This window comes from Oncorhynchus masou, chromosome 11 (genome assembly GCF_036934945.1).
Source record: "Oncorhynchus masou masou isolate Uvic2021 chromosome 11, UVic_Omas_1.1, whole genome shotgun sequence".
NCBI classification, from domain to species: Eukaryota; Metazoa; Chordata; class Actinopteri; order Salmoniformes; family Salmonidae; genus Oncorhynchus; species Oncorhynchus masou.
This window is the reverse complement of record NC_088222.1, coordinates 9,686,802-9,713,579: the sequence shown is the minus strand read 5'-3', so window position 1 is coordinate 9,713,579 and position 26,778 is coordinate 9,686,802. Positions and strand designations below refer to the sequence as shown.

Sequence of the window (26,778 nt, the reverse complement as noted above, 5' to 3'; positions counted from 1 at the left end):
AAGGCTAGTGTTTATCCTGGGTCGTGTTCAGACCTAATGAAAACAAGTCTTATTGGTTCAGATACTATTGGAGGCTAGTGTTTATCCTGGGTCATACACTAATGAAAACATTTCAGAGACTTACCTGGGTCGTGTTCAGACAATGAAAACAAGTCTTACCTATTGGAGGCTAGTGTTTATCCTATGTTCTAGACCTAATGAAAACAAGCCTGGTTCAGAGAGACTATTGGAGGATCCTGGGTCGTGTTCAGACCTAATGAAAACAAGTCTTATTGGTTCAGAGAGACTTGTTTATCCTGGGTCGTGTTCACCCATGAAAACATATTGGTTCAGAGAGACTAATGGAGGATACCCACAATGAAAACAATCTTATTGGTTCAGAGAGACTATTGAAGGCTAGTGTTTATCCTGGGTCATCAGACCTAATGAAAACAAGTCTTGGTTCAGAGAGACTATTGGAGGCTAGTGTTTATGGGTCGTGTTCAGACCTAATGAAAACAAGAAGAGAGAATATTGGAGGCTGTTTATCCTGGGTCTTCAGACCTAATGAAAACAAGTCTCAGAGAGACTATTGGAGGCTAGAGAGACCTAATGAAAACAAGCCTTTTTGGTTCAGAGACCTGACTGTGTCTTATCAGAGCGTGACCTAATGAAAACAAGTACCAGAGAGAAGCTAGTCCATCCTGGGTCGTGTTCTGTATGCAGAGCGGAGGCTCGTGTTTATCCATGTACCAGAGAGAAGCTTCCAGCTGACCGTTATTGGTTCAGAGAGACTATTGAAGGCTAGTGTTTATCCTGCGTGTTCAGACCTAATGCAAGTCTTATTGGTTCATGTACAGACCTAGAGAAGCTTCAGCTGACCGTTCTGTCATGCAGAGCGTGCTGGGTCATGTACCAGAGAGAAGAGACTTCCAGCTGACAAGCCATATCTGTTCATGCAGAGCTAGTGCTACATGTACCAGAAAACAAGCCGTTCCAGCTGACCTGGGTCATGTTCATGCAGAGCATGCTACATGTACCAGAGAGAATGCTGGGTCTGTCCAGCTGAAAACAAGTCTTATTGGTTCAGAGACTATTGGAGGCTAGTGTTTATCCTGGGTGTTCACCTAATGAAAACAAGTCTTATTGGTTCAGAGAGACTATTGCTTCCAGCTGACAAGTCTTATTGGTTCTGCATGCAGGCTAGTGTTTATCATGTACCAGACCTAATGAAAACAAGCGTATTGGTTCAGCTGACCGTGTTTATCCTGCATGCAGAGCTAATGAAAACAAGTCATGTACCAGAGAGAAGCTATTGGAGGCTAGTGTTTATCCAGCTGACCGAAAACAAGTCTGCATGCAGAGCTAGTGTTTATCCTGGGTCATGTTCAGACCTAATGAAAACAAGTCTTATTGGTTCAGAGAGACAGAGGCTGTGTTTATCCTGGGTCGTGTTCAGACCTAATGAAAACAAGTCTTATTGGTTCAGAGAGACTATTGGAGGCTAGTGTTTATCCTGGGTTGTGTTCAGACCTAATGAAAACAAGTCTTCCAGCTGACCGTTGGAGGCTGTGTTTATCCTGGGCGTGTTCAGACCTAATGAAAACAAGCGTATTGGTTCAGAGACTATTGGAGGCTAGTGTTTATCCTGGGTCGTGTTCAGACCTAATGAAAACAAGATTGGTTCAGAGACTATTGGAGGCATGTTTATCCTGAGAGAAGCTGTTCAGACCTAATGAAAACAAGTCGTATTGGAGGCTGTGTTTATGCAGAGAAAACAAGTCGCTATTGGTTCATACTGGAGGCTAGTGTTTATCCTGGGCTGTTCAGACCTAATCAAGTCTTACTGGTTCAGAGAGACTATTGGAGGCTAGTGTTTATCCTGGGTCGTGTTCATACCTAATGAAAACAAGCCTTATTGGTTCAGAGAGAGATTGGAGGCTTGTTTATCCTGGGTCGTGTTCAGCCTAATGAAAACAAGTCTTATTGGTTCAGAGAGACTATTGGAGGCTAGTGTTTATCCTGGGTCGTTCAGACCTAATGAAAACAAGTGTACCAGAGAGACTATTGGAGGCTAGTGTTTATCCTGGGTCGTGTTCAGACCTAATGAAAACAAGTCGTATTGGTTCAGAGCATTGGAGGCTAGTGTTTATCCTGGGTAGACCAATGAAAACAAGTCTTTGGTTCAGAGAGACTATTGAGGCTAGTGTTTATCCTGGGTCATGCAGAGCTAATGAAAACAAGTCTTACTGGTTCAGAGAGACTATTGGAGGCTCGTGTTTATCCTGGGTCGTGTTTTTTTTTACATGTAACCAGGCAGTCAGTTAAGAACAAATTCTTATTTTCAGACTGGGAACAGTGGGTTAACTGCCTGTTCAGGGGCAGAACGCAGATTTGTACCTTGTCAGCTCAGGGGTTTGAACTCACAACCTTCCAGTTACTAGTCCAACGCTTAACCACTAGGCTACTCTGCTGTTCAGACCGAAAACAAGTCTTTCTTATTGGTTCAGACAGTACCACCAGGTTTCCTTTCATCTTCATAATCACAAGCCAGGATTATACCCAGCTCTAGAAGAAGCTTCCAGCTGACCGTTCTGCATGCAGAATATTATTATCTAGCGTTGACTTAAAACATAAATTATATCCATTTCCATTGATATATTGATGGTTCTATTTATACAGCTGATGACTAAACAGTCCACTCCATCCCAGCTGCTCTACTAGGTTACTTTACTGGTGACTCAGGGATTTCTGAGAAGCCTGCTCGGCTGCACGGCACACAGAAAACAGATGGGCAATAAGGTCACGCAGAGAAAGAACAGAAGATGTAGCATTACCTCTCTCTGCAGCAGCAGACAAAATCACATCACAGACGAGATATACACCTACAGCTGTGCCAGAGTAATACAAATTAGTGCTGGTTTCCACATTCAGCCTCGTCCTGGGCAACAAACACCTTTAAAGGGAGAGCTGTGTCCGAGAAAACAGCCCTTTATGACGATACTAACAATGACAATTTGTATACAATTGGTGTGTATTGAGCTATACATATTCTACTAAAAAAAAAACAGCAAAAAAAATGAATAAAAAAACCCCAGATACCTTTACTGTATACAACACTACATTAAGATTACCAGACATTACCTCAGCTCAGTTATCTAACGTCCAGCTGACTCTTTCCCTACCCATGATTCATAGCAGCGCTTTAGCCCATAATCTCCATCATCTTCCTCTTCTCTCGTCTCTGCAGACCATTCATCAAATGACAGATCATCCAGCTGACCGTTCTGCATGCAGAGCATGCTACATGTACCAGAGAGAAGCTTCCAGCTGACCGTTCTGCATGCAGAGCGTGCTACATGTACCAGAGAGAAGCTTCCAGCTGACCGTTCTGTATGCAGAGCGTGCTACATGTACCAGAGAGAAGCTTCCAGCTGACCGTTCTGCATGCAGAGCGTGCTACATGTACCAGAGAGAAGCTTCCAGCTGACCGTTCTGCATGCAGAGCGTGCTACATGTACCAGAGAGAAGCTTCCAGCTGACCGTTCTGCATGCAGAGCGTGCTACATGTACCAGAGAGAAGCTTCCAGCTGACCGTTCTGTATGCAGAGCATGCTACATGTACCAGAGAGAAGCTTCCAGCTGACCGTTCTGTATGCAGAGCGTGCTACATGTACCAGAGAGAAGCTTCCAGCTGACCGCCAGAGCTGCATGCAGAGCGAAGCTACATGTACCAGAGAGAAGCTTCCAGCTGACCGTTCTGCATGCAGAGCGTGCTACATGTACCAGAGAGAAGCTTCCAGCTGACCGTTCTGTATGCAGAGCGTGCTACATGTACCAGAGAGAAGCTTCCAGCTGACCGTTCTGTGCAGAGCATGCTACATGTACCAGAGAGAAGCTTCCAGCTGACCGTTCTGTATGCAGAGCGTGCTACATGTACCAGAGAGAAGCCTCCAGCTGACCGTTCTGTATGCAGAGCATGCTACATGTACCAGAGAGAAGCTGACCGTTCTGTATGCAGAGCGTGCTACATGTACCAGAGAGAAGCTTCCAGCTGACCGTTCTGTATGCAGAGCGTTGTACCAGAGAGAAGCAGCTGACCGTTCTGCATGCAGACATGTACCAGAGAGAAGCTTCCAGCTGGCCGTTCTGCATGCAGAGCGTGCTACATGTACCAGAGAGAAGCCTCCAGCTGACCGTTCTGCATGCAGAGCGTGCTACATGTACCAGAGAGAAGCTTCCAGCTGACCGTTCTGTATGCAGAGCGTGCTACATGTACCAGAGAGAAGCTTCCAGCTGACCGTTCTGCATGCAGAGCGTGCTACATGTACCAGAGAGAAGCTTCCAGCTGACCGTTCTGTATGCAGAGCGTGCTACATGTACCAGAGAGAAGCTTCCAGCTGACCGTTCTGTATGCAGAGCGTGCTACATGTACCAGAGAGAAGCTTCCAGCTGACCGTTCTGCATGCAGAGCGTGCTACATGTACCAGAGAGATTTCAGCTGACCGTTCTGCATGCAGAGCGTGCTACATGTACCAGAGAGAAGCTTCCAGCTGACCGTTCTGCATGCAGAGCGTGCTACATGTACCAGAGAGAAGCTTCCAGCTGACCGTTCTGCATGCAGAGCATGCTACATGTACCAGAGAGAAGCTTCCACCTGACCGTTCTGTATGCAGAGCGTGCTACATGTACCAGAGAGAAGCTTCCAGCTGACCGTTCTGTATGCAGAGCATGCTACATGTACCAGAGAGAAGCTTCCACCTGACCGTTCTGTATGCAGAGCGTGCTACATGTACCAGAGAGAAGCCTCCAGCTGACCGTTCTGTATGCAGAGCGTGCTACATGTACCAGAGAGAAGCTTCCAGCTGACCGTTCTGTATGCAGAGCGTGCTACATGTACCAGAGAGAAGCTTCCACCTGACCGCTCTGCATGCAGAGCGTGCTACATGTACCAGAGAGAAGCCTCCAGCTGACCGTTCTGTATGCAGAGCATGCTACATGTACCAGAGAGAAGCTTCCAGCTGACCGTTCTGTATGCAGAGCGTGCTACATGTACCAGAGAGAAGCCTCCAGCTGACCGTTCTGTATGCAGAGCGTGCTACATGTACCAGAGAGAAGCCTCCAGCTGACCGTTCTGTATGCAGAGCGTGCTACATGTACCAGAGAGAAGCTTCCAGCTGACCGTTCTGTATGCAGAGCGTGCTACATGTACCAGAGAGAAGCCTCCAGCTGACCGTTCTGCATGCAGAGCGTGCTACATGTACCAGAGAGAAGCTTCCAGCTGACCGTTCTGTATGCAGAGCGTGCTACATGTACCAGAGAGAAGCCTCCAGCTGACCGTTCTGCATGCAGAGCGTGCTACATGTACCAGAGAGAAGCCTCCAGCTGACCGTTCTGTATGCAGAGCGTGCTACATGTACCAGAGAGAAGCCTCCAGCTGACCGTTCTGTATGCAGAGCATGCTACATGTACCAGAGAGAAGCTTCCAGCTGACCGTTCTGCATGCAGAGCGTGCTACATGTACCAGAGAGAAGCCTCCAGCTGACCGTTCTGTATGCAGAGCGTGCTACATGTACCAGAGAGAAGCTTCCAGCTGACCGTTCTGCATGCAGAGCGTGCTACATGTACCAGAGAGAAGCTTCCAGCTGGCCGTTCTGCATGCAGAGCGTGCTACATGTACCAGAGAGAAGCTTCCAGCTGCACTAAATTAAGCAACCGTGAGATGTTATGGTTGGGACCGGAGAATGGAGGGATTAATTATATACATGGTCTGTATAACACTTCATTTCACAATGAATGTAAATAATATATTGACATAAAAAAATGTACTTTTTAGTGATATATTTTCAGTTTTCCTGTCAAGTATTGAAGAATATGATATCAGAATAGAATACTGCAGTGTGGTCACACTGGTGCAGTGGACACACCTTGAAAAGCCGACATTCTACAAGACAGTGATGCTCGTATCACCAAAATACAGCCTGACCAAAAACAGCGACGGGGGCAGGTCTGTCAAATGTCTAGTTATTTTCCTGATTCCTAGAAAAGATGGAAAGGACTTCCTTGCATTAAGGTAGAACATAGAATTAGAATGTCTCCCCATTCTAGAAGCAGAATACAGAACACTTTATTTTACAACCCAGCCTGAAAAGGGTCTGGAGTAACTGATTTGCTGGGAAGTCTGGGAATTGTCCAAATAAAGTCTTAACGATTTCAAAAGAAAACTGGGAACCTGTGACACCAGGGTCAGTCTAATTATAATAGAAGACTTCAACTGTCGATCCACGGCTTATCAAGAGGCCAGCATTGAGACTGAAAAAATTAAATAAAATGACACCAACGTTCATATTTAATCACATGGTTTAATCTACATAATACCGCCTGCTCTTAACTGAGACAGTCCAACAGAAAAATTATTTGTATATCATTACTCCCCACCTTTAATACTAAATACAACAAATGTTATAGCTATCAAATCAAAACATTCAAAACTAGGCTATATCATCACAGCACATCTATGGAGAAACATCATTTATTATTTTCATATAGCTTCAGATCCTCTTAATTGAGGATTGCTGTTATTGTGAAAGTGTTGCACAGTTCGTCCCTGAAAGAGTGGTATTGCAGGTTCTCATCTTATCGACATTTAGACTAGACGATTTGATGTGGCATGAGGAACAAGTTACACTCCAGTATTCCAGGGGGTGAGGAACAGGATATTTAATTATGATTTTCTGCAAGAAATCCCCTTTAATATATTTTCTTTGCACAAGCAACAATGTATACAGGTCTATAAAGTGCAAAAACATCACAACAACCAATCATGACACCTTTTTATTTAACTTTTTAGTTTAAATCATGTTTTCTTTATCCCCGAAGATCTTCTTAACGGAGTCCCAAGCTTTACAACGATGCTCCTCGAGTCCAAAATCTTTAAGGGAAGAAACACCTTAAAAAGTAGAATAATGTAGCTATATGCTCCTGTAATCCACAGCACACAGTCAGTAGTTCACTGACGCCTTGCCCTCGACATACAAGTCTGGGTGGTCTCTCTCCAAGAGTCAGAAGTCTGGGATGGTCTCTCTCCAAGAGTCAGAACTCTGGGTGGTCTCTCTCCAAGAGTCAGAGGTCTGGGTGGTCTCTCTCCAAGAGTCAGAAGTCTGGGATGGTCTCTCTCCAAGAGTCAGAAGTCTGGGTGGTCTCTCTCCAAGAGTCAGAAGTCTAGGTGGTCTCTCTCCAAGAGTCAGAAGTCTGGGTGGTCTCTCTCCAAGAGTCAGAAGTCTGGGATGGTCTCTCTCCAAGAGTCAGAAGTCTGGGTGGTCTCTCTCCAAGAGTCAGAACTCTGGGTGGTCTCTCTCCAAGAGTCAGAACTCTGGGTGGTCTCTCTCCAAGAGTCAGAACTCTGGGTGGTCTCTCTCCAAGAGTCAGAAGTCTGGGTGGTCTCTCTCCAAGAGTCAGAAGTCTGGGAGGGTCTTTGTCTCTCTCCAAGAGTTCATGCGCTAGTGTTTTGGGCCAAGCAAAAAAAAAAACTAAAGCATGTAATTCAGAACACTACATTAGTGGTCTGTCTAAATCTTTGACCTATGCGTTTCAAAAACCTACCATCGCATCCCTGTACTTTGTTTCAGGGAGAAAGCACTGCAATTTAATACACTACACTTTTCACAAACTGCAAAAAAAAACACAAACCCATTTATAAATACGCAGCAACATAGTACAGTACAGTTCAAGTTTGGCAAATGTTTAAATCTGTCGAGTGCATTGTTCATTAGGTGGCATTACATTCATCCAAGACAATACATGAGTGGGGACTCTATATGGACAGATTGAGGCTTGTTTTGGGACTCTGACTTAGTCTCCATCCCAAATGGCATCTATATAGTACACTACAGGTCAAACCAAGTGCACTAGAAAAGGGAATAAGGTGCCATTTGGGACTCCATTATTATTAACCATTAAGGCCCGAGGAGGTGTGGCATATGGCCAATATACCACGGCTTAGGGCTGTTCTTATGCACGACACAACGTGGAGTGCCTGGACACACCCCTTAGCTGTGGTATATTGGCCATACACCACAAACCCCTGAGGTTCCTTATTGTTATTATAAACTGGTTACCAACGTAATTAGAGCAGGGAAAATAAATGTTTTGTCATACCTGTGGTATACGATCTGCTATACCATGGCTGTCAGCCAATCAGCATTCAGGGCTCGAACCAGCCAGAGTATAATCATAATTTCATCGTCTCTGTTCTCTCTCTCTCTCTCTCTGACACAGCTCTGACAGTAACTTTACTTAAAAATACTCTGGGCAATAGAGTATTAGCTATACATCTTAATGTAGGCTACATTTCAATATCCAGTCAGAATGCAGGCCCAATACATTGCTTCATTGTAAATGGTGTGCTAGTATAGACATCTGAACAGAGCCCTAACAGCTAGCCTACCCACTACTAGAGTAACATTTCCCAGCAAGCCAGACAGCCAGCCAGACAGACAGACAGCCAGCCAGACAGCAGTCCACTGGCGGTTTAGAGCACACCAGATCAAACCAAATAAAGCTAGCTAGCTAACACCATATGTGTGCATATGTAACTCACTCAAGCCAGGAAGCTACGGTATCATCGTCTGAATGAAAGATGCCAACTTTGAACTATTATTAATTATTATTCACAGACCTTTTCTTTCTGCCTACAACAGTCATATTACGCATACTTCCTGTAGCATAAAGGTTATTCAGCCGCTTAATGCAACAAGGTTTATCCTACAATACGCCTCAGTAGATTATACGCTCTCTTTAAACTAAGTTGTTCTTCTTTAACAAATATTCTATACCGTGCAGAAACTGTGAATTCAAAACAGAAGGCTTGAAAAACTAAAAATGTTTCTCTCAGAGCGAGCGATAAGAGTGATCACCTCATTCAGCCAGTCATTCATTCATTCAGCCAGTCATTCATTCAGCCACATAGAGCCCGGAGCCAGAGGCTAGCACCGACTATTGTACCAAAGAAAAGTTCAAATAAAGATATGAGGAAGAAGAAGAAATGACATGACAAACGCTGTGAGCTTTCAAGTAATGTTGAGCCATGTTGTTGTTATTGTTGTTATTGAGCAGGGGGTCTCATCAGTACTATCAACACCACCAGTATTATTACTATCAGCATCACCAGTATCATCAATACTCTGTGTCGGATCCGTCGACCGGGTCGGTGTTTCGAGACAGCATGTAGTTGTCCATGTCGATGGAGGGACAGTTGTGGATGGAGTAACGCAGCCTCTCGGCCAGGATGGCCTGGCTGGTGTAGGGAGGCAGACGCAGCTGGAAGAAACACGTCTGGGCTGTGGGGAGCCCGTTCACAGGCTGGGGGGGAGGGGTTCACAGTGAAGGAGAAGAGGGGTTCACAGGGAAGGAGGAGAGGTTCACAGGGAAGGAGAAGAGGGGTTCACAGGGAAGGAGGAGAGGGGTTCACAGGGAAGGAGAAGAGGGTTCACAGGGAAGGAGGAGAGGGGTTCACAGGGAAGGAGAAGAGGGGTTCACACAGTGAAGGAGAAGAGAAGGGGTTCACAGGGAAGGAGAAGAGGGGTTCACAGTGAAGAGAGAAGAGGGGTTCACAGTGAAGGAAGAGGGGGAAGAGGAGGAGGTTCACAGGAAGGAGAAGAGGGGTTCACAGAAGGAGAAGAGGGGTTCACAGTGAAGGAGAAGAGGGGTTCACAGTGAAGGAGAAGAGGGGTTCACAGTGAAGGAGAAGAGGGGTTCACAGTGAAGGAGAAGAGGGAAGAGGGGTTCACAGGGAATGAGGGTTATTTTTGACCTTTTATTAAGTAGTGAAAAAACTGCTGAGAGTGGAGTACACAGATGACCCAAATATTGTATGTTTTATATACAACACAACTAGCTTGATTAATTAGCCTGGTCCCAGATCTGTTCGTATCATCTTGCCAACTCTTATGGTCATTGGCGAGACAGCACCCCTGGATCTGGGACCAGGCTAGGGATTAATGTCACTCAAACTGAAATAAAAACTGAGTACTTACCCTGTCAACCTTGATGATCTGGAACTTCTGAGTGATGTCAGCGGGGTTGGAGGGCAGTCTGGACCTTCCGGACACGAAGCGCAGGAATAGAACCCGCTCCTCATTGGCAAACTCCTCCAGACTCTGCCACAGCCAGCCAATCAGCTGGTGACTGTCTGTGATGTCGCGGTATCGGACTACTTTCTTGAGCATCTCCACGGAGACCTCGGGCAGACCGCAGACCAGCTGTTCTAGCTGGCGCGCCGTGAGAAGGGAGAGGAGAGGCACCGGGATGATGGAGGACATCCCCTCTCTCACCGCTGCTACCTACAGGTAAACAACAACGTGACCGAGCGCAGACCAGCTGGAACCATCACAACAGCCAGGACAGACACAGCACAACGACGATACAGCAGTGTACAACAGCACTACCTGTCTGTCCATCTCGTGCAGACGGTAGTCCAGAGTCCTCTCTACGTAGTCACTCTTGTTGGAGAAGGTGAGAGAGATGTTGTGTCCCCCAGGGACCACCGGCACCAGCTTCCCATCTGCACTGTGGGCCATGAACGAGTCCAGGGGAATCATCTGGAGACAGACAGACAGACAGACAGACAGACAGACAGACAGAACACAGTGACAGATGTGATCCCTTTTTATGGTGTATGAAAACAAACTGAAAAGAGAAATCGCTAAGCAGTCTGGAAAAATGTCTGGGGGGGGAGAAAAAAAGAATCAGGAAAAATGACATCCCTGCAGCAGGAACCTGGTGATGCAGGTCAGTTTGAACATGCCGCTGGCTGAAGCAAAGAGCGGGATCTAGCTCTATAAACCAGTTTCCCGGGAACAGATTAAGCCTATAGTCATGGACTAAAAAGCAATGTTCAATAGAGAACACCCATTGGGTTCAATAGAGAACACCCATTGCGAAAACACCCATTCAATAGAAAACACCCATTGCGTTCAATAGAGAACACCCATTGCGTTCAATAGAGAACACCCATTGCGTTCAATAGAGAACACCCATTGCGTTCAATAGAGAACACCCATTGCGTTCAATAGAGAACACCCATTGCGTTCAATAGAGAACACCCATTGCGTTCAATAGAGAACACCCATTGCAAACGAATAGCTTGTCAGTCCAGAACTAGCTAAGGTTAATCTCTGTCTGGGAAACAGCCCCTGTATGCATCATATCCTCCCTCACCACGTGGAAGTTGTCCTCTGTGATGCCGCTGTTGTCCAGGTGCCGGATGCCGTGCAGGGAGCGGTAGGTAAGCAGGTCCACCTCCTCCAGGTCCGGCCCACCCAGGGGAATACAACACAGCTGCTTCCAAACCCAGGGGGCCAGGTGCAGGTCCAGGGGCTTCTTGGTACGGATGGCCACCGCCATCAGGATGCCTAGGAAACGGAACTGGACCATGTGGTCTTCAGAGACTGCCGCTGGGTTCAGCAGGAACCTGACAGGGGGAATTAGAATCGGATTGTTTAACCAAAACTCCAGGAGAAACACAAGACAGGAAAGGCCTATTGGTTCACTTCACACACAGTCGGAGCTTTCGCAGCAGGCAAAGGGGGCTGAAATGATGTCATTACGTCACATAATCCAATCAAACCCCGGGAGACACCAGACCCCAGCGGGCAAAGCCGATGTAAAGTACGTCATCACAAGCAGAACATTTCCCAGGGACAGGGCCTGGTTGCAGAAAACATCTTAAGTGTTTCCCTTAAGGAATACTTTTCCCTTTACCCGAGGAAATGTTTTTACGGGTGTTGCATAGAGCCCTCTAAAACATGTCCTTAGGTAAGGTCATCATTTAAGGGTTTTTACGGTGGTTTGAAGGCATGTGCGGCAGAAAGAGTCACTTGGTTACCGTGGAGACAACCTTCACTGACTGAATCTCTCGTCAAAGAGATAATATTTATTTGGGGAGATCGCAAAAATAGAGCTTCTACATTCAAGACATGAAAAACAAATTGATTCACATCAAACTAGACTACAGAGTAGGTTATCCTGCAAATGATGTGTGAAACTTTAAGGGAAAGGGAAGGATTTAACTTTAAGATGGTTAATGCATCCAGCCCCAGGTCAATTGCTTCACTATGCACATGGTAGGCAGAGCTTAGATTTACAGGAACTCACAGCTGGTAAGATCGATGGCTTTACCAGGAAAAGGAAAATCAAGACAAAGAATATGAGACCGTGTGTGGAGAGCAAAGAGAGAATATGAGACCGTGTGTGGAGAGCAGAGAGAGAACATGAGACCGTGTGTGGAGAGCAGAGAGAGAACATGAGACCACGTGGAGAGCAGAGAGAGAACATGAGACCGTGTGGAGAGCAGAGAGAGAACATGAGACCATGTGGAGAGAACATGAGACCACGAGAGAGAACATGAGACCACGTGGAGAGCAGAGAGAGAACATGAGACCACGTGGAGAGCAGAGAGAGAACATGAGACCACGTGGAGAGCAGAGAGAGAACATGAGACCACGTGGAGAGCAGAGAGAGAACATGAGACCACGTGGAGAGCAGAGAGAGAACATGAGACCGTGTGGAGGAGAGCAGAGAGAGAACATGAGACCGTGTGTGGAGAGCAGAGAGAGAACATGAGACCGTGTGGAGAGCAGAGAGAAAACATGAGACCGTGTGTGGAGAGCAGAGAGAGAACATGAGACTGTGTGTGGAGAGCAGAGAGAGAACATGAGACCGTGTGTGGAGAGCAGAGAGAGAACATGAGACCATGTGGAGAGCAGAGAGAGAACATGAGTCCATGTGGAGAGCAGAGAGATAACATGAGACCATGTGGAGAGCAAAGAGAGAACATGAGACCGTGTGGAGAGCAGAGAAAGAACATGAGCCCATGTGGAGAGCAGAGAGAGAACATGAGACCACGTGGAGAGCAGAGAGAGAACATGAGACCATGTGGAGAGCAGAGAGAGAACGTGAGACCACGTGGAGAGCAGAGAGAGAACATGAGACCACGTGGAGAACAGAGATAACATGAGACCATGTGGAGAGCAGAGACAATATGAGACCATGTGGAGAGCAGAGATAACATGAGACCATGTGGAGAGCAAAGTCTCATGACGTACCTGTCGTGTTACTTCCCACGTCAGTAGAGCTGTTGGGGGTGTGAATGAGCAGATCAACCACACCAGACTGCAACTCCTGAGAATGTCACAGCAAGACATACATATTCATCTTTTCACATCAAACATGCACGTACAATGAGCAGTGTCCATTTCATATCAACAAATCCAGAGCAGAAATTCAGAAAATGAACATGAGACGTGTGTGGAAGCATGAAACATGGGTTCCATGAAAAAAAAACCTCAATAAAATAATTATAATTTCAGTTTCTGAATATACAGAGTAGAAATTGAATTAGCATCTTTGTTAAAAAAACAAGCTGACCTTGAACCAGGGTCCTACCTGACACATCTCCGTGATGGTATCATCAAACACGCCCCCTGCGTCGTCAGCCCCCTCCCCCACCAGCTTGACCTTCCAGGCCCTGGAGGGCAGCCTCAGCTCCAGGGGGTTCAGAGAGACCACCTGCTTGGCGATCTGCACAAAGATGGGCTTGCTGGAGCGCCCCCTGTGGTGTGGGGGACAATGGGCATCGTTACTGTTAATCATTGAAAAGTACTAATACCAATCAGCATCGGAAACTAAAATGCAGCCTTGCATGGGGGACTAACCCAAAGGTAATGTACTGTCAATCATCTTCAACTAACATGTTACAGTACGATGCATGGGGGACTAACCCAAAGGTAATGTACTGTCAATCACCTTCAACTAACATGTTACAGTACGATGCATGGGGACTAACCCAAAGGTAATGTACTGTCAATCATCTTCAACTAACATGTTACAGTACGATGCATGGGGGACTAACCCAAAGGTAATGTACTGTCAATCATCTTCAACTAACATGTTACAGTACGATGCATGGGGGACTAACCCAAAGGTAATGTACTGTCAATCATCTTCAACAAGCAGAGGATCAATCATGAGAACCCCAGGGGATCAGGATCCACTATGTAACCTCAGTATGGAACCCCAGGGGATCAGGATCCACTATGAGACCATGTGGAACCCCAGGGGATCAGGATCCACTATGTAACCTCATGGGAACCCCAGGGATCAGGAGACCAGTATGGAACCAGGGGATCAGGATCCACTATGAACCTCAGTATGGAACCCCAGGGGATCAGGATCCACTATGTAACCTCATGATGTATCCCAGGGATCAGGATCCACTAGTAACCTCAGTATGGAACCCCAGGGGATCAGGATCCACTATGTAACCTCAGTATGGAACCCCAGGGGATCAGGATCCACTATGTAACCAGTATGGAACCCCAGGGGATCAGGATCCACTAGCAACCTCAGTATGGAACCCCAGGGGATCAGGATCCACTATGTAACCTCAGTATGGAACCCCAGGGGATCAGGATCCACTATGTAACCTCAGTATGGAACCCCAGGGGATCAGGATCCACTTGTAACCTCAGTATGGAACCCCAGGGGATCAGGATCCACTATGTAACCTCAGTATGGAACCCCAATCAATCCACTATGTAACCTCAGTATGGAACCCCAGGGGATCAGGATCCACTATGTAACCTCAGTATGGAACCCCAGGGGATCAGGATCCACTATGTAACCTCAGTATGGGAACCCCAGGGGATCAGGATCCACTATGTAACCTCAGTATGGAACCCCAGGGGATCAGGATCCACTATGTAACCTCAGTATGGAACCCCAGGGGATCAGGATCCACTATGTAACCTCAGTATGGAACCCCAGGGATCAGGATCCACTATGTAACCTCAGTATGGAACCCCAGGGGATCAGGATCCACTATGTAACCTCAGTATGGAACCCCAGGGGATCAGGATCCACTATGTAACCTCAGAATGGAACCCCAGGGGATCAGGATCCACTATGTAACCTCAGTATGGAACCCCAGGGGATCAGGATCCACTATGTAACCTCAGTTGGAACCCCAGGGGATCAGGATCCACTATGTAACCTCAGTATGGAACCCCAGGGATCAGGATCCACTATGTAACCTCAGTATGGAACTTGCAGGGGATCAGGATCCACTATGTAACCTCAGTATGGGACCCCAGGGGATCAGGATCCACTATGTAACCTCAGTATGGGAAATCAGGATCCACTATGTAACCTCAGTATGGAACCCCAGGGGATCAGGATCCAGTAACCAATCAGGATCCATGGAACCCCAGGGGATCAGGATCCACTATGTAACCTCAGTATGGAACCCCAGGGATCAGGATCCACTGTAACCTCAGTATGGAACCCCCCAATCAGGATCCACATGTAACCTCAGTATGGAACCCCAGGGGGGGATCCACTATGTAACCTCAGTATGGAACCCCAGGGAATCAGGATCCACTATGTAACCTCAGTATGGAACCCCAGGGATCAGGATCCACTATGTAACCTCAGTATGGAACCCCAGGGGATCAGGATCCACTATGTAACCTCAGTATGGAACCCCAGGGGATCAGGATCCACTATGTAACCTCAGTATGGAACCCCAGGGGATCAGGATCCACTATGTAACCTCAGTATGGAACCCCAGGGGATCAGGATCCACTATGTAACCTCAATGGAACCCCAGGGGATCAGGATCCACTATGTAACCTCAGTATGGAACCCCAGGGATCAGGATCCACTTCAACCTCAACCCCAGGGGATCAGGATCCACTATGTAACCTCAGTATGGAACCCCATGGGATCAGGATCCACTATGTAACCTCAGTATGGAACCCCAGGGGATCAGGATCTGTCAATGTAACCTCAGTATGGAACCCCAGGGGATCAGGATCCACATGTAACCTCAGTATGGAACCCCAGGGGATCAGGATCCACTATGTAACCTCAGTATGGGACCCCAGGGGATCAGGATCCACTATGTAACCTCAGTATGGGACCCCAGGGGATCAGGATCCACTATGTAACCTCAGTACCCCAGGGGATCAGGATCCACTATGTATGGGACCCCAGGGGATCAGGATCCACTATGTAACCTCAGTATGGAACCCCAGGGGATCAGGATCCACTATGTAACCTCAGTATGGAACCCCAGGGGATCAGGATCCACTATGTAACCTCAGTATGGAACCCCAGGGGATCAGGATCCACTATGTAGGAACCCCAGGGGATCCCACTATGTAACCTCAGTATGGAACCCCAGGGGATCAGGATCCACTATGTAACCTCAGTATGGAACCCCAGGGATCAGGATCCACTATGTAACCTCAGTATGGAACCCCAGGGGATCAGGATCCACTATGTAACCTCAGTATGGAACCCCAGGATCAGGATCCACTATGTAACCTCAGTATGGAACCCCAGGGGATCAGGATCCACTATGTAACCTCAGTATGGAACCCCAGGGGATCAGGATCCACTATGTAACCTCAGTATGGAACCCCAGGGGATCAGGATCCACTATGTAACCTCAGTATGGGACCCCAGGGGATCAGGATCCACTATGTAACCTCAGTATGGAACCCCAGGGGATCAGGATCCACTATGTAACCTCAGTATGGAACCCCAGGGGATCAGGATCCACTATGTAACCTCAGTATGGAACCCCAGGGGATCAGGATCCACTATGTAACCTCAGTATGGGACCCCAGGGGATCAGGATCCACTATGTAACCTCAGTATGGAACCCCAGGGGATCAGGATCCACTATGTAACCTCAGTATGGAACCCCAGGGGATCAGGATCCACTATGTAACCTCAGTATGGACCCCAGGGGATCAGGATCCACTATGTAACCTCAGTATGGAACCCCAGGGGATCAGGATCCACTATGTAACCTCAGTATGGAACCCCAGGGGATCAGGATCCACTATGTAACCTCAGTATGGAACCCCAGGGGATCAGGATCCACTATGTAACCTCAGTATGGAACCCCAGGGGATCAGGATCCACTATGTAACCTCAGTATGGAACCCCAGGGGATCAGGATCCACTATGTAACCTCAGTATGGAACCCCAGGGGATCAGGATCCACTATGTAACCTCAGTATGGAACCCCAGGGGATCAGGATCCACTATGTAACCTCAGTATGGAACCCCAGGGGATCAGGATCCACTATGAAACAATGGATGGCGTGTCTGTAAAAAAACATTTCACCCCCCCCCCCCAAAAACAAGTTACCTGGTTGAGATCCTCTTGACAGTGATCTGGGGTCCATAGGTCTTGCCCTGGGTCATGGTCCTCCCTATTGATCTGACCAGGGGTAGGGTGTTGACCTTGGGGGACAGGAGGCCTCTCAGCTGGCCCTGGACGATGGCCGCTGTCCCTGAGCTGTAGCGAGATGAAGACACCTGGAGGCAGGTAGAGAAAGAGAGAAAGAGAGAGAAAGAGAGGGAAAGAGAGAGAGAGAGAAAGAGAGAGAAACATCAAGTCAGGTTAAACAGTTTTTTGATATGCATCATCGCAAGGTCTCAATGTACTTCACAGAAGACATCTCAATCTAGATCGACACAGTAAACATCAGCTGTGTGTGTGTGTGTGTGTGTGTGTGTGTGTGACAGAAAGACCGGGTAACGGGTAAGACATGAGATTTACGGTAAGACCGTGTGACTCATTCCCTGACATCGATCAGAGATAATATGAGGTTGACAAGATACACTGAGAGCAGCTTGTTCATTACCTGGTTCCTGGGGTGGAGGTTGAGTAGCCTCCAGGACTTGTACATGAGGTCAGAGAAGTGGTAGAGCACCCGGAGGCGGGTGTTGAGGACGTCAGGGCTGCAGTCTTTCAGAGCGTTGTACTGGGGAGGGATAGACTGGGGCAGACCCAGCTGCAGGTTGGCTGAGGCACCTGGAAAAGAGAGGTCAGCAGACACTGTTTATGGAAGATGAACAAGAGGTCAGACTGGGTAACAGTCCTGGGATATGTCCAACCCCAGGAGACATTATGGATAACATCTGCTCTCCAAGCACAGAGAGCTGAGGCATGCCATCAGTGTGTGTGTGTGTGTGTGTGTGTGTGTGTGTGTGTGTGTTTACCTGAGGCTTTGACAGAGGGTGTGGTCCAGGCTGAGCTGTGTGTTTACCTGAGGCTTTGACAGAGGGTGAGGTCCAGGCTGAGCTGTGTGTTTACCTGAGGCTTTGACAGGGTGAGGGTGTGGTCCAGGCTGAGCTGTGTGTTTACCTGAGGCTTTGACAGGGTGAGGGTGAGGTCCAGGCTGAGCTGTGTGTTTACCTGAGGCTTTGACAGAGGGTGTGGTCCAGGCTGAGCTGTGTGTTTACCTGAGGCTTTGACAGAGGGTGAGGGTGAGGTCCAGGCTGAGCTGTGTGTTTACCTGAGGCTTTAACAGAGGGTGAGGGTGTGGTCCAGGCTGAGCTGTGTGTTTACCTGAGGCTTTGACAGGGTGAGGTCCAGGCTGAGCTGTGTGTTTACCTGAGGCTTTGACAGAGGGTGAGGGTGAGGTCCAGGCTGAGCTGTGTGTTTACCTGAGGCTTTGACAGAGGGTGAGGTCCAGGCTGAGCTGTGTGTTTACCTGAGGCTTTGACAGAGGGTGAGGGTGAGGTCCAGGCTGAGCTGTGTGTTTACCTGAGGCTTTGACAGAGGGTGAGGGTGTGGTCCAGGCTGAGCTGTGACAGCGACCAGCAGAGATCTGTCTGACATTGTTCCCCTGTAGGCCTGTCACCAGGGTGGGCTCCTTCACTGGGCTTGAGTGACCCAGGCCAAGCTGAAAGACAGATCAACACAAAACAAAGACTGACTTCAGTGGAAAGTCACATTCTGAATGAGAGGACAAATCCATACACCACCCCCACTAGTCTTAGGCTCCATCTCAGTCTTTTTTACATATTTTTTTTTTTACCTTTAGCCAAATTCTTATTTTCAATGACGGCCTAGGAACAGTGGGTTAACTGCCTGTTCAGGGGCAGAACGACAGATTTTGTACCTTGTCAGCTCAGGGATTTGAACTTGCAACCTTTCGGTTACTAGTCCAAAGCGCTAACCACTAGGCTACCCTGCCTCCTCTACACTCTAACCACTAGGCTACCCTGCCACCCCTTTCCTCACGTCTTATCTAGTTACCACCTCCTCATTGGAGGAAAAGGTCCACGCTCCACACCCTCAGCTCCACACCCTCAGCTCCACACCCTCAGCTCCACACCCTCAGCTCCACACCCTCAGCTCCACACCCTCAGCTCCACACCCTCAGAGGCGAGGAGAGGATGCAAGAAATTGAGGAAAGCTGAATGAAGAAGTCATGTAAGAAGCTATGTTCCTACCTGTCCCTCACAGTTACAGCCCCAGGCATAGACATCTCCGGTAGAAGACAAAACCAGGACATGCTCACAGCCCACAGCTATGTCCTCTACAAACACCCCCTCCAGGGCTGGCACCACCTGGGGACGGTTGTGGTTCTTCAACAGAGAGTCTGGCAGGCCGATCAACCGCTCTGAGGGGAGAGGAAGGAAGGAAGGAAGGAAGGAAGAAAGGAAGGAAGAAAGGAAGAAAGGAAGAAAGGAAGAAAGGAAGAAAGGAAGGAAGGAAGAAAGGAAGAAAGGAAGAAAGGAAGGAAGGAAGAAAGGAAGGAAGGAAGAAAGGAAGGAAGGAAGAAAGGAAGGAAGGAAGGAAGGAGATACAAGACAGCTTGAAATAGGTCTTAAAGTTCTGTCAATTAAAAAAATAATAATCTAGCTCAAGCACCACATAATCAATGCACATGACACCACTTTGATATGGATGTTTTACAATAGGTGGGGGAACTGACAGATATGATTATGTAGCTGCTGTGCCACCACAAAAACAGAACAGCTGAGGGTCCATTAAAAAGACAACAAGTTAGCCCACTACTGTAGTCAAGTCTGCTGTGTGGAGCTTCACATGATAAACTACATTCATTACCTTGTCCAAAGGTGTAAACAAGCCCATCTTTGGCGAGGACAACAGAGAACTGGGTCCCACAGCCAACCTTCTTGATTCCCTTGTTACACAGTTGCTCCACTTTCTACAAAGAAAAGAATAATGAAAAAGATGAATAATAACCCATTGTGGAAGTTATGTTGTTGAAACGTGAGAGGAGCACTTGTAGCCTACCTGAGGATAAGACTTCACAGTGCAGGGACCGGTCCCCAGCTTCCCATAGTCCCCGTCACCAAAGGACCAGACACTCATCCCATCGGAGGACAGCACCAGGGTGTGGTTGATACCACAGGACACCTAGTCACAATGGGAGAAAGACATTGTCAACACATAGGTGACCGTTGACCGAAGCTGACAGAGATCCAATGGCAATAGGAATAAGATATACATCTGGGGGCCAATAGGAATTAGATATACATCTGGGGGCCAATAGGAATAAGATATACATCTGGGGGCCAATAGGAATAAGATATACATCTGGGGGCCAATAGGAATAACATATACATCTGGGGGCCAATAGGAATAACATATACATCTGGGGGCCAATAGGAAGCAGAGCAGGGGGCCCGATTGAATTCAATAAAGGTTATTAATAGGGCTCCCGAGTGGCGCAGTGGTCTAAGGCACTGCAATCTCAGTGCAAGAGGCGTCACTACAGTCCCTGGTTCGATTCCAGGCTGTATGACATCCGGCCGTGATTGGGAGTCCCATAGGGCGGCGCACAATTGGCCCAGTGTCGTCTGGGTTTGGCCGGTGTAGGCAGTCATTGTAAATAAGAATTTGTTCTTCACCGAATTGCCTAGTTAAATAAAGGTAGAAAAATATATATATATTATCCTGCGAGGGGAAATTGGATGTAACCAGCAGGACTTATGCAGCATGCATACACCATGCCCTGACTGAGACCCCCTGCTTTAAAACACCATGCCCTGACTGAGACCCCCTGCTTTAAAACACCATGCCCTGACTGAGACCCCTGCTTTAAAACACCATGCCCTGACTGAGACCCCTGCTTTAAAACACCATGCCCTGACTGAGACCCCCTGCTTTAAAACACCATGCCCTGACTGAGACCCCCTGCTTTAAAACACCAGCCCTGACTGAGACCCCCTGCTTTAAAACACCATGCCCTGACTGAGACCCCCTGCTTTAAAACACCATGCCCTGACTGACACCCCCTGCTTTAAAACACCATGCCCTGACTGACACCCCCTGCTTTAAAACACCAGCCCTGACTGAGACCCCCTGCTTTAAAACACCATGCCCTGACTGAGACCCCCTGCTTTAAAACACCATGCCCTGACTGAGACCCCTGCTTTAAAACACCATGCCCTGACTGAGACCCCCTGCTTTAAAACACCAGCCCAGACTGAGACCCCCTGCTTTAAAACACCATGCCCTGACTGAGACCCCCTGCTTTAAAACACCAGCCCAGACTGAGACCCCCTGCTTTAAAACACCATGCCCTGACTGAGACCCCCTGCTTTAAAACACCAGCCCAGACTGAGACCCCTGCTTTAAAACACCATGCCCTGACTGAGACCCCTGCTTTAAAACACCAGCCCAGACTGAGACCCCCTGCTTTAAAACACCATGCCCTGACTGAGACCCCTGCTTTAAAACACCATGCCCTGACTGAGACCCCCTGCTTTAAAACACCATGCCCTGACTGAGACCCCTGCTTTAAAACACCATGCCCTGACTGAGACCCCCTGCTTTAAAACACCAGCCCTGACTGAGACCCCCTGCTTTAAACACCATGCCCTGACTGAGACCCCCTGCTTTAAAACACCAGCCCTGACTGAGACCCCCTGCTTTAAAACACCATGCCCTGACTGAGACCCCTGCTTTAAAACACCAGCCCAGACTGAGACCCCAGTCTGCTTTAAACACCATGCCCTGACTGAGACCCCCTGCTTTAAAACATTTTTCTCCTTAGGCAACATTGGCAGCATCAAAGGACAGAAAATCGACACATGGGCCACCAGTCTGACACGATGGACGTTACCACCTGTCTGACACATGGACGTTACCACCAGTCTGACACGATGGACGGTACCACCAGTCTGACACGATGGACGATACCACCTGTCTGACACGATGGACGGTACCACCAGTCTGACACGATGGACGTTACCACCAGTCTGACACGATGGACGTTACCACCTGTCTGACACGATGGACGTACCACCAGTCTGACACGATGGACGGTACCACCAGTCTGACACGATGGACGGTACCACCAGTCTGACACGATGGACGGTACCAGTCTGACACGATGGACGTTACCAGTCTGACACGATGGACGGTACCACCAGTCTGACACGATGGACGGTACCACCAGTCTGACACGATGGACGTTACCACCAGTCTGACACGATGGACGGTACCACCAGTCTGACACGATGGACGGTACCAGTCTGACACGATGGACGTTACCACCAGTCTGACACGATGGACGGTACCACCAGTCTGACACGATGGACGTTACCAGTCTGACACGATGGACGGTACCACCAGTCTGACACGATGGACGGTACCAGTCTGACACGATGGACGTTACCAGTCTGACACGATGGACGTTACCACAGTCTGACACGATGGACGTTACCAGTCTGACACGATGGACGTTACCAGTCTGACACGATGGACGTTACCAGTCTGACACGATGGACGTTACCCAGTCTGACACGATGGACGTTACCAGTCTGACACGATGGACGTTACCAGTCTGACACGATGGACGTTACCAGTCTGACACGATGGACGTTACCACCAGTCTGACACGATGGACGTTACCACCAGTCTGACACGATGGACGTTACCAGTCTGACACGATGGACGTTACCAGTCTGACACGATGGACGTTACCACCAGTCTGACACGATGGACGTTACCAGTCTGACACGATGGACGTTACCAGTCTGACACGATGGACGTTACCACCAGTCTGACACGATGGACGTTACCACCAGTCTGACACGATGGACGTTACCAGTCTGACATGTCTCTGACACGATGGACGTTACCACCAGTCTGACACGATGGACGTTACCAGTCTGACACGATGGACGTTACCAGTCTGACACGATGGACGTTACCAGTCTGACACGATGGACGTTACCAGTCTGACACGATGGACGTTACCAGTCTGACACGATGGACGTTACCAGTCTGACACGATGGACGTTACCACCAGTCTGACACGATGGACGTTACCAGTCTGACACGATGGACGTTACCACCAGTCTGACACGATGGACGTTACCAGTCTGACACGATGGACGTTACCAGTCTGACACGATGGACGTTACCACCAGTCTGACACGATGGACGTTACCAGTCTGACACGATGGACGTTACCAGTCTGACACGATGGACGTTACCAGTCTGACACGATGGACGTTACCAGTCTTGACACGATGGACGTATCCCTATATTTCTGATTAAGGTGTTTTCTCTCCGTTATGGTCCTGCGCACAGTCGATGGAAGGACCACCAGTCAATGGCACCATGTATGGACGGTACCAGTCTGACACGATGGACTTACCACCAGTCTGACACCCTGGACGTGTACCAGTCTGACACGATGGACGTTACCAGTCTGACACGATGGACGTTACCAGTCTGACACGATGGACGTTACCAGTCTGACACGATGGACGGTACCAGTCTGACACGATGGACGTTACAGTCTGACACGATGGACGAATGTACCAGTCTGACACGATGGACGTCTACCAGTCTGACACGATGGACGTTACCAGTCTGACACGATGGACGTTACCAGTCTGACATCGATGGACGTTACCAGTCTCTCCCTGACACGATGGCCTCATCTACCAGTCTGACACCTCCTCCTCTCCCTGCAGAGCGATGGAGCGTTACCAGTCTGACACGATGGACGTTACCAGTCTGACCTGTACGATGGACGTTACCAGTCTGACACGATGGACGTTACCAGTCTGACACGATGGACGTTACCAGTCTGACACGATGGACGTTACCAGTCTGACACGATGGACGGTACCAGTCTGACACGATGGAGCGTTACCAGTCTGACACGATGGACGTTACCAGTCTGATATGATGGATGTTGCCTCTTCCAGTCTGTGGGCAGAGCCTATCCCAGTCCTAATGGAGCCTCATCTCCAGTCCTATCCTCCCCACCTCCTCTCCCTGCAGATCATCTCCAGTCCTATCCTGTGTTTTCAGAGCCTCTCCAGTCCTATTAGTATCCCTATATTTCTGTTATTAAGGTGTCCAGTTTCTCTCCAGTCCTAGCAGTCCTGCGCAGCAGAGCCTCATCTCCAGTCCTATCCTCCCCACCTGGCCTGAGTGCAATGGCAACCGTGTAGTGTGCTAATACGGTTTGGTATGTCTGATATGATGGGTCTTACCTGTCCAATGTGATATCCCTCCAGTGCCGTGACTCCCTCAGGCAGCATCTTGTTGGCCGTTGATCTTTGACCCAGACGACCAGAGTCTCCACTCCGAAGGCAGAACAGCTTCCCGTCTGTTGTAATCACAGCTGAGTGTTTGAACCCAGACCTCAACTCCAGTCCTGAAGGAATGATACTGTTGTGTCCTCTCCCTGCAGAGCCTCATCAGAGAAACTTGAAACCAAGAATGTTTCCATGCTGGCCTACCACTTAGAATGAAGCATTATACATCTAATGTAAATGCAATGAAGGGTATGCAATCAGTAAGAGTAAGAGGGATTCAATGAAACCATAATGTCATTTAACATCCCAGAAATGTTAGGTGTGATCCTCATCTCCAAATGAGCCCTCATCTCAGTCCTAGAGTCCCCACCTCCTCTCCCTGCAGAGCCTCATCTCCAGTCCTATCCGCCCCACCTCCTCTCCCTGCAGAGCCTCATCTCCAGTCCTATCCACCCCACCTCCTCTCCCTGCAGAGCCTCATCTCCAGTCCTACCTGCCCCACCTCCTCTCCCTGCAGAGCCTCATCTCCAGTCCTATCCACCCCCTGCAGAGCCTCATCTCCAGTCCTGCAACCCACCTCCTCTCCCTGCAGAGCCTCATCTCCAGTCCTATCCTCCCCACCTCCTCTCCCTGCAGAGCCTCATCTCCAGTCCTACCTGCCCCACCTCCTCTCCCTGCAGAGCCTCATCTCCAGTCCTATCCTCCCCACCCCCCTCCTCTCCCTGCAGAGCCTCATCTCCAGTCCTATCCGCCCCACCTCCTCCTCTCCCTGCAGAGCCTCATCTCCAGTCCTACCTGCCCCACCTCCTCTCCCTGCAGAGCCTCATCTCCAGTCCTATCCTCCCCACCTCCTCTCCCTGCAGAGCCTCATCTCCAGTCCTAACTGCCCCACCTCCTCTCCCTGCAGAGCCTCATCTCCAGTCCTATCCTCCCCACCTCCTCTCCCTGCAGAGCCTCATCTCCAGTCCTACCTGTACTCCCCCTCCCCCCAGAGCCTCCTCTCCCTGCAGAGCCTATCTCCAGTCCTACCTGCCCCACCTCCCTCCCTGCAGAGCCTCATCTCCAGTCCTATCCTCCCCACCTCCTCTCCCTGCAGAGCCTCATCTCCAGTCCTATCCTCCCCACCTCCTCTCCCTGCAGAGCCTCATCTCCAGTCCTATCCTGCCCCACCTCCTCTCCCTGCAGAGCCTCATCTCCAGTACTATCCTCCCCACCTCCTCTCCCTGCAGAGCCTCATCTCCAGTCCTATCCTCACCACCTCCTCTCCCTGCAGAGCCTCATCTCCAGTCCTATCCTCCCCACCTCCTCTCCCTGCAGAGCCTCATCTCCAGTCCTATCCTGCCCCACCTCCTCTCCTACCTGCCTCCTCTCCCTGCAGAGCCTCATCTCCAGTCCTATCCTCCCCACCTCCTCTCCCTGCAGAGCCTCATCTCCAGTCCTATCCTGCCCCCACCTCCTCTCCCTGCAGAGCCTCATCTCCAGTCCTATCCTCCCCACCTCCTCTCCCTGCAGAGCCTCATCTCCAGTCCTACCTGCCCACCTCCTCTCCCTGCAGAGCCTCATCTCCAGTCCTATCCTCCCCACCTCCTCTCCCTGCAGAGCCTCATCTCCAGTCCTATCCACCCCACCTCCTCTCCCTGCAGAGCCTCATCTCCAGTCCTATCCGCCCCACCTCCTCTCCCTGCAGAGCCTCATCTCCAGTCCTACCTGTACCACCTCCTCTCCCTGCAGAGCCTCATCTCCAGTCCTATCCGCCCCACCTCCTCTCCCTGCAGAGCCTAATCTCCAGTCCTATCCTCACCACCTCCTCTCCCTGCAGAGCCTCATCTCCAGTCCTATCCTCCCCACCTCCTCTCCCTGCAGAGCCTCATCTCCAGTCCTACCTGCACCACCTCCTCTCCCTGCAGAGCCTCATCTCCAGTCCTACCTGCCCACCTCCTCTCCCTGCAGAGCCTCATCTCCAGTCCTATCCTCCCCACCTCCTCTCCCTGCAGAGCCTCATCTCCAGTCCTATCCACCCCACCTCCTCTCCCTGCAGAGCCTCATCTCCAGTCCTATCCTCCCCACCTCCTCTCCCTGCAGAGCCTCATCTCCAGTCCTATCCGCCCCACCTCCTCTCCCTGCAGAGCCTAATCTCCAGTCCTATCCGCCCCACCTCCTCTCCCTGCAGAGCCTCATCTCCAGTCCTACCTGCACCACCTCCTCTCCCTGCAGAGCCTCCACCTGTTTGGGTCGTCTCTGTCTCTCACTGTTCCCATGTCCCAGCTTCCCATAGTCCCCGTCACCCCAGCTGAACACCTCCCCCGTCTCCGTCAGGGCCAGGGAGTGACCGTCAGAACCGCAAGAGGTCACCAGCTGGGTCACCACGTAGCCTGGGGGGGGGGGGTCAACAAGTGGACAAAG

The 26,778-nt window shown here is 49.4% G+C and overlaps 1 protein-coding gene across 1 annotated transcript in view; it reads right to left on the bottom strand.

The window, feature by feature from the left end:
• Nucleotides 1-6,300: 6,300 nt before the first annotated feature.
• Nucleotides 6,301-26,778, bottom strand: part of LOC135548087 (probable E3 ubiquitin-protein ligase HERC1) — a 114,003-nt gene continuing 93,525 nt past the window's right edge. Inside the window, 14 exon segments of the mRNA XM_064977339.1 lie at nucleotides 6,301-9,339; nucleotides 10,014-10,319; nucleotides 10,425-10,577; nucleotides 11,197-11,449; nucleotides 13,079-13,158; nucleotides 13,423-13,588; nucleotides 17,198-17,367; nucleotides 17,697-17,866; nucleotides 18,602-18,740; nucleotides 19,294-19,463; nucleotides 19,913-20,015; nucleotides 20,105-20,227; nucleotides 24,331-24,486; nucleotides 26,566-26,747. Of these exon segments, the coding sequence (XP_064833411.1) occupies nucleotides 9,154-9,339; nucleotides 10,014-10,319; nucleotides 10,425-10,577; nucleotides 11,197-11,449; nucleotides 13,079-13,158; nucleotides 13,423-13,588; nucleotides 17,198-17,367; nucleotides 17,697-17,866; nucleotides 18,602-18,740; nucleotides 19,294-19,463; nucleotides 19,913-20,015; nucleotides 20,105-20,227; nucleotides 24,331-24,486; nucleotides 26,566-26,747 (2,357 nt within the window). The 3' untranslated portion in view covers nucleotides 6,301-9,153.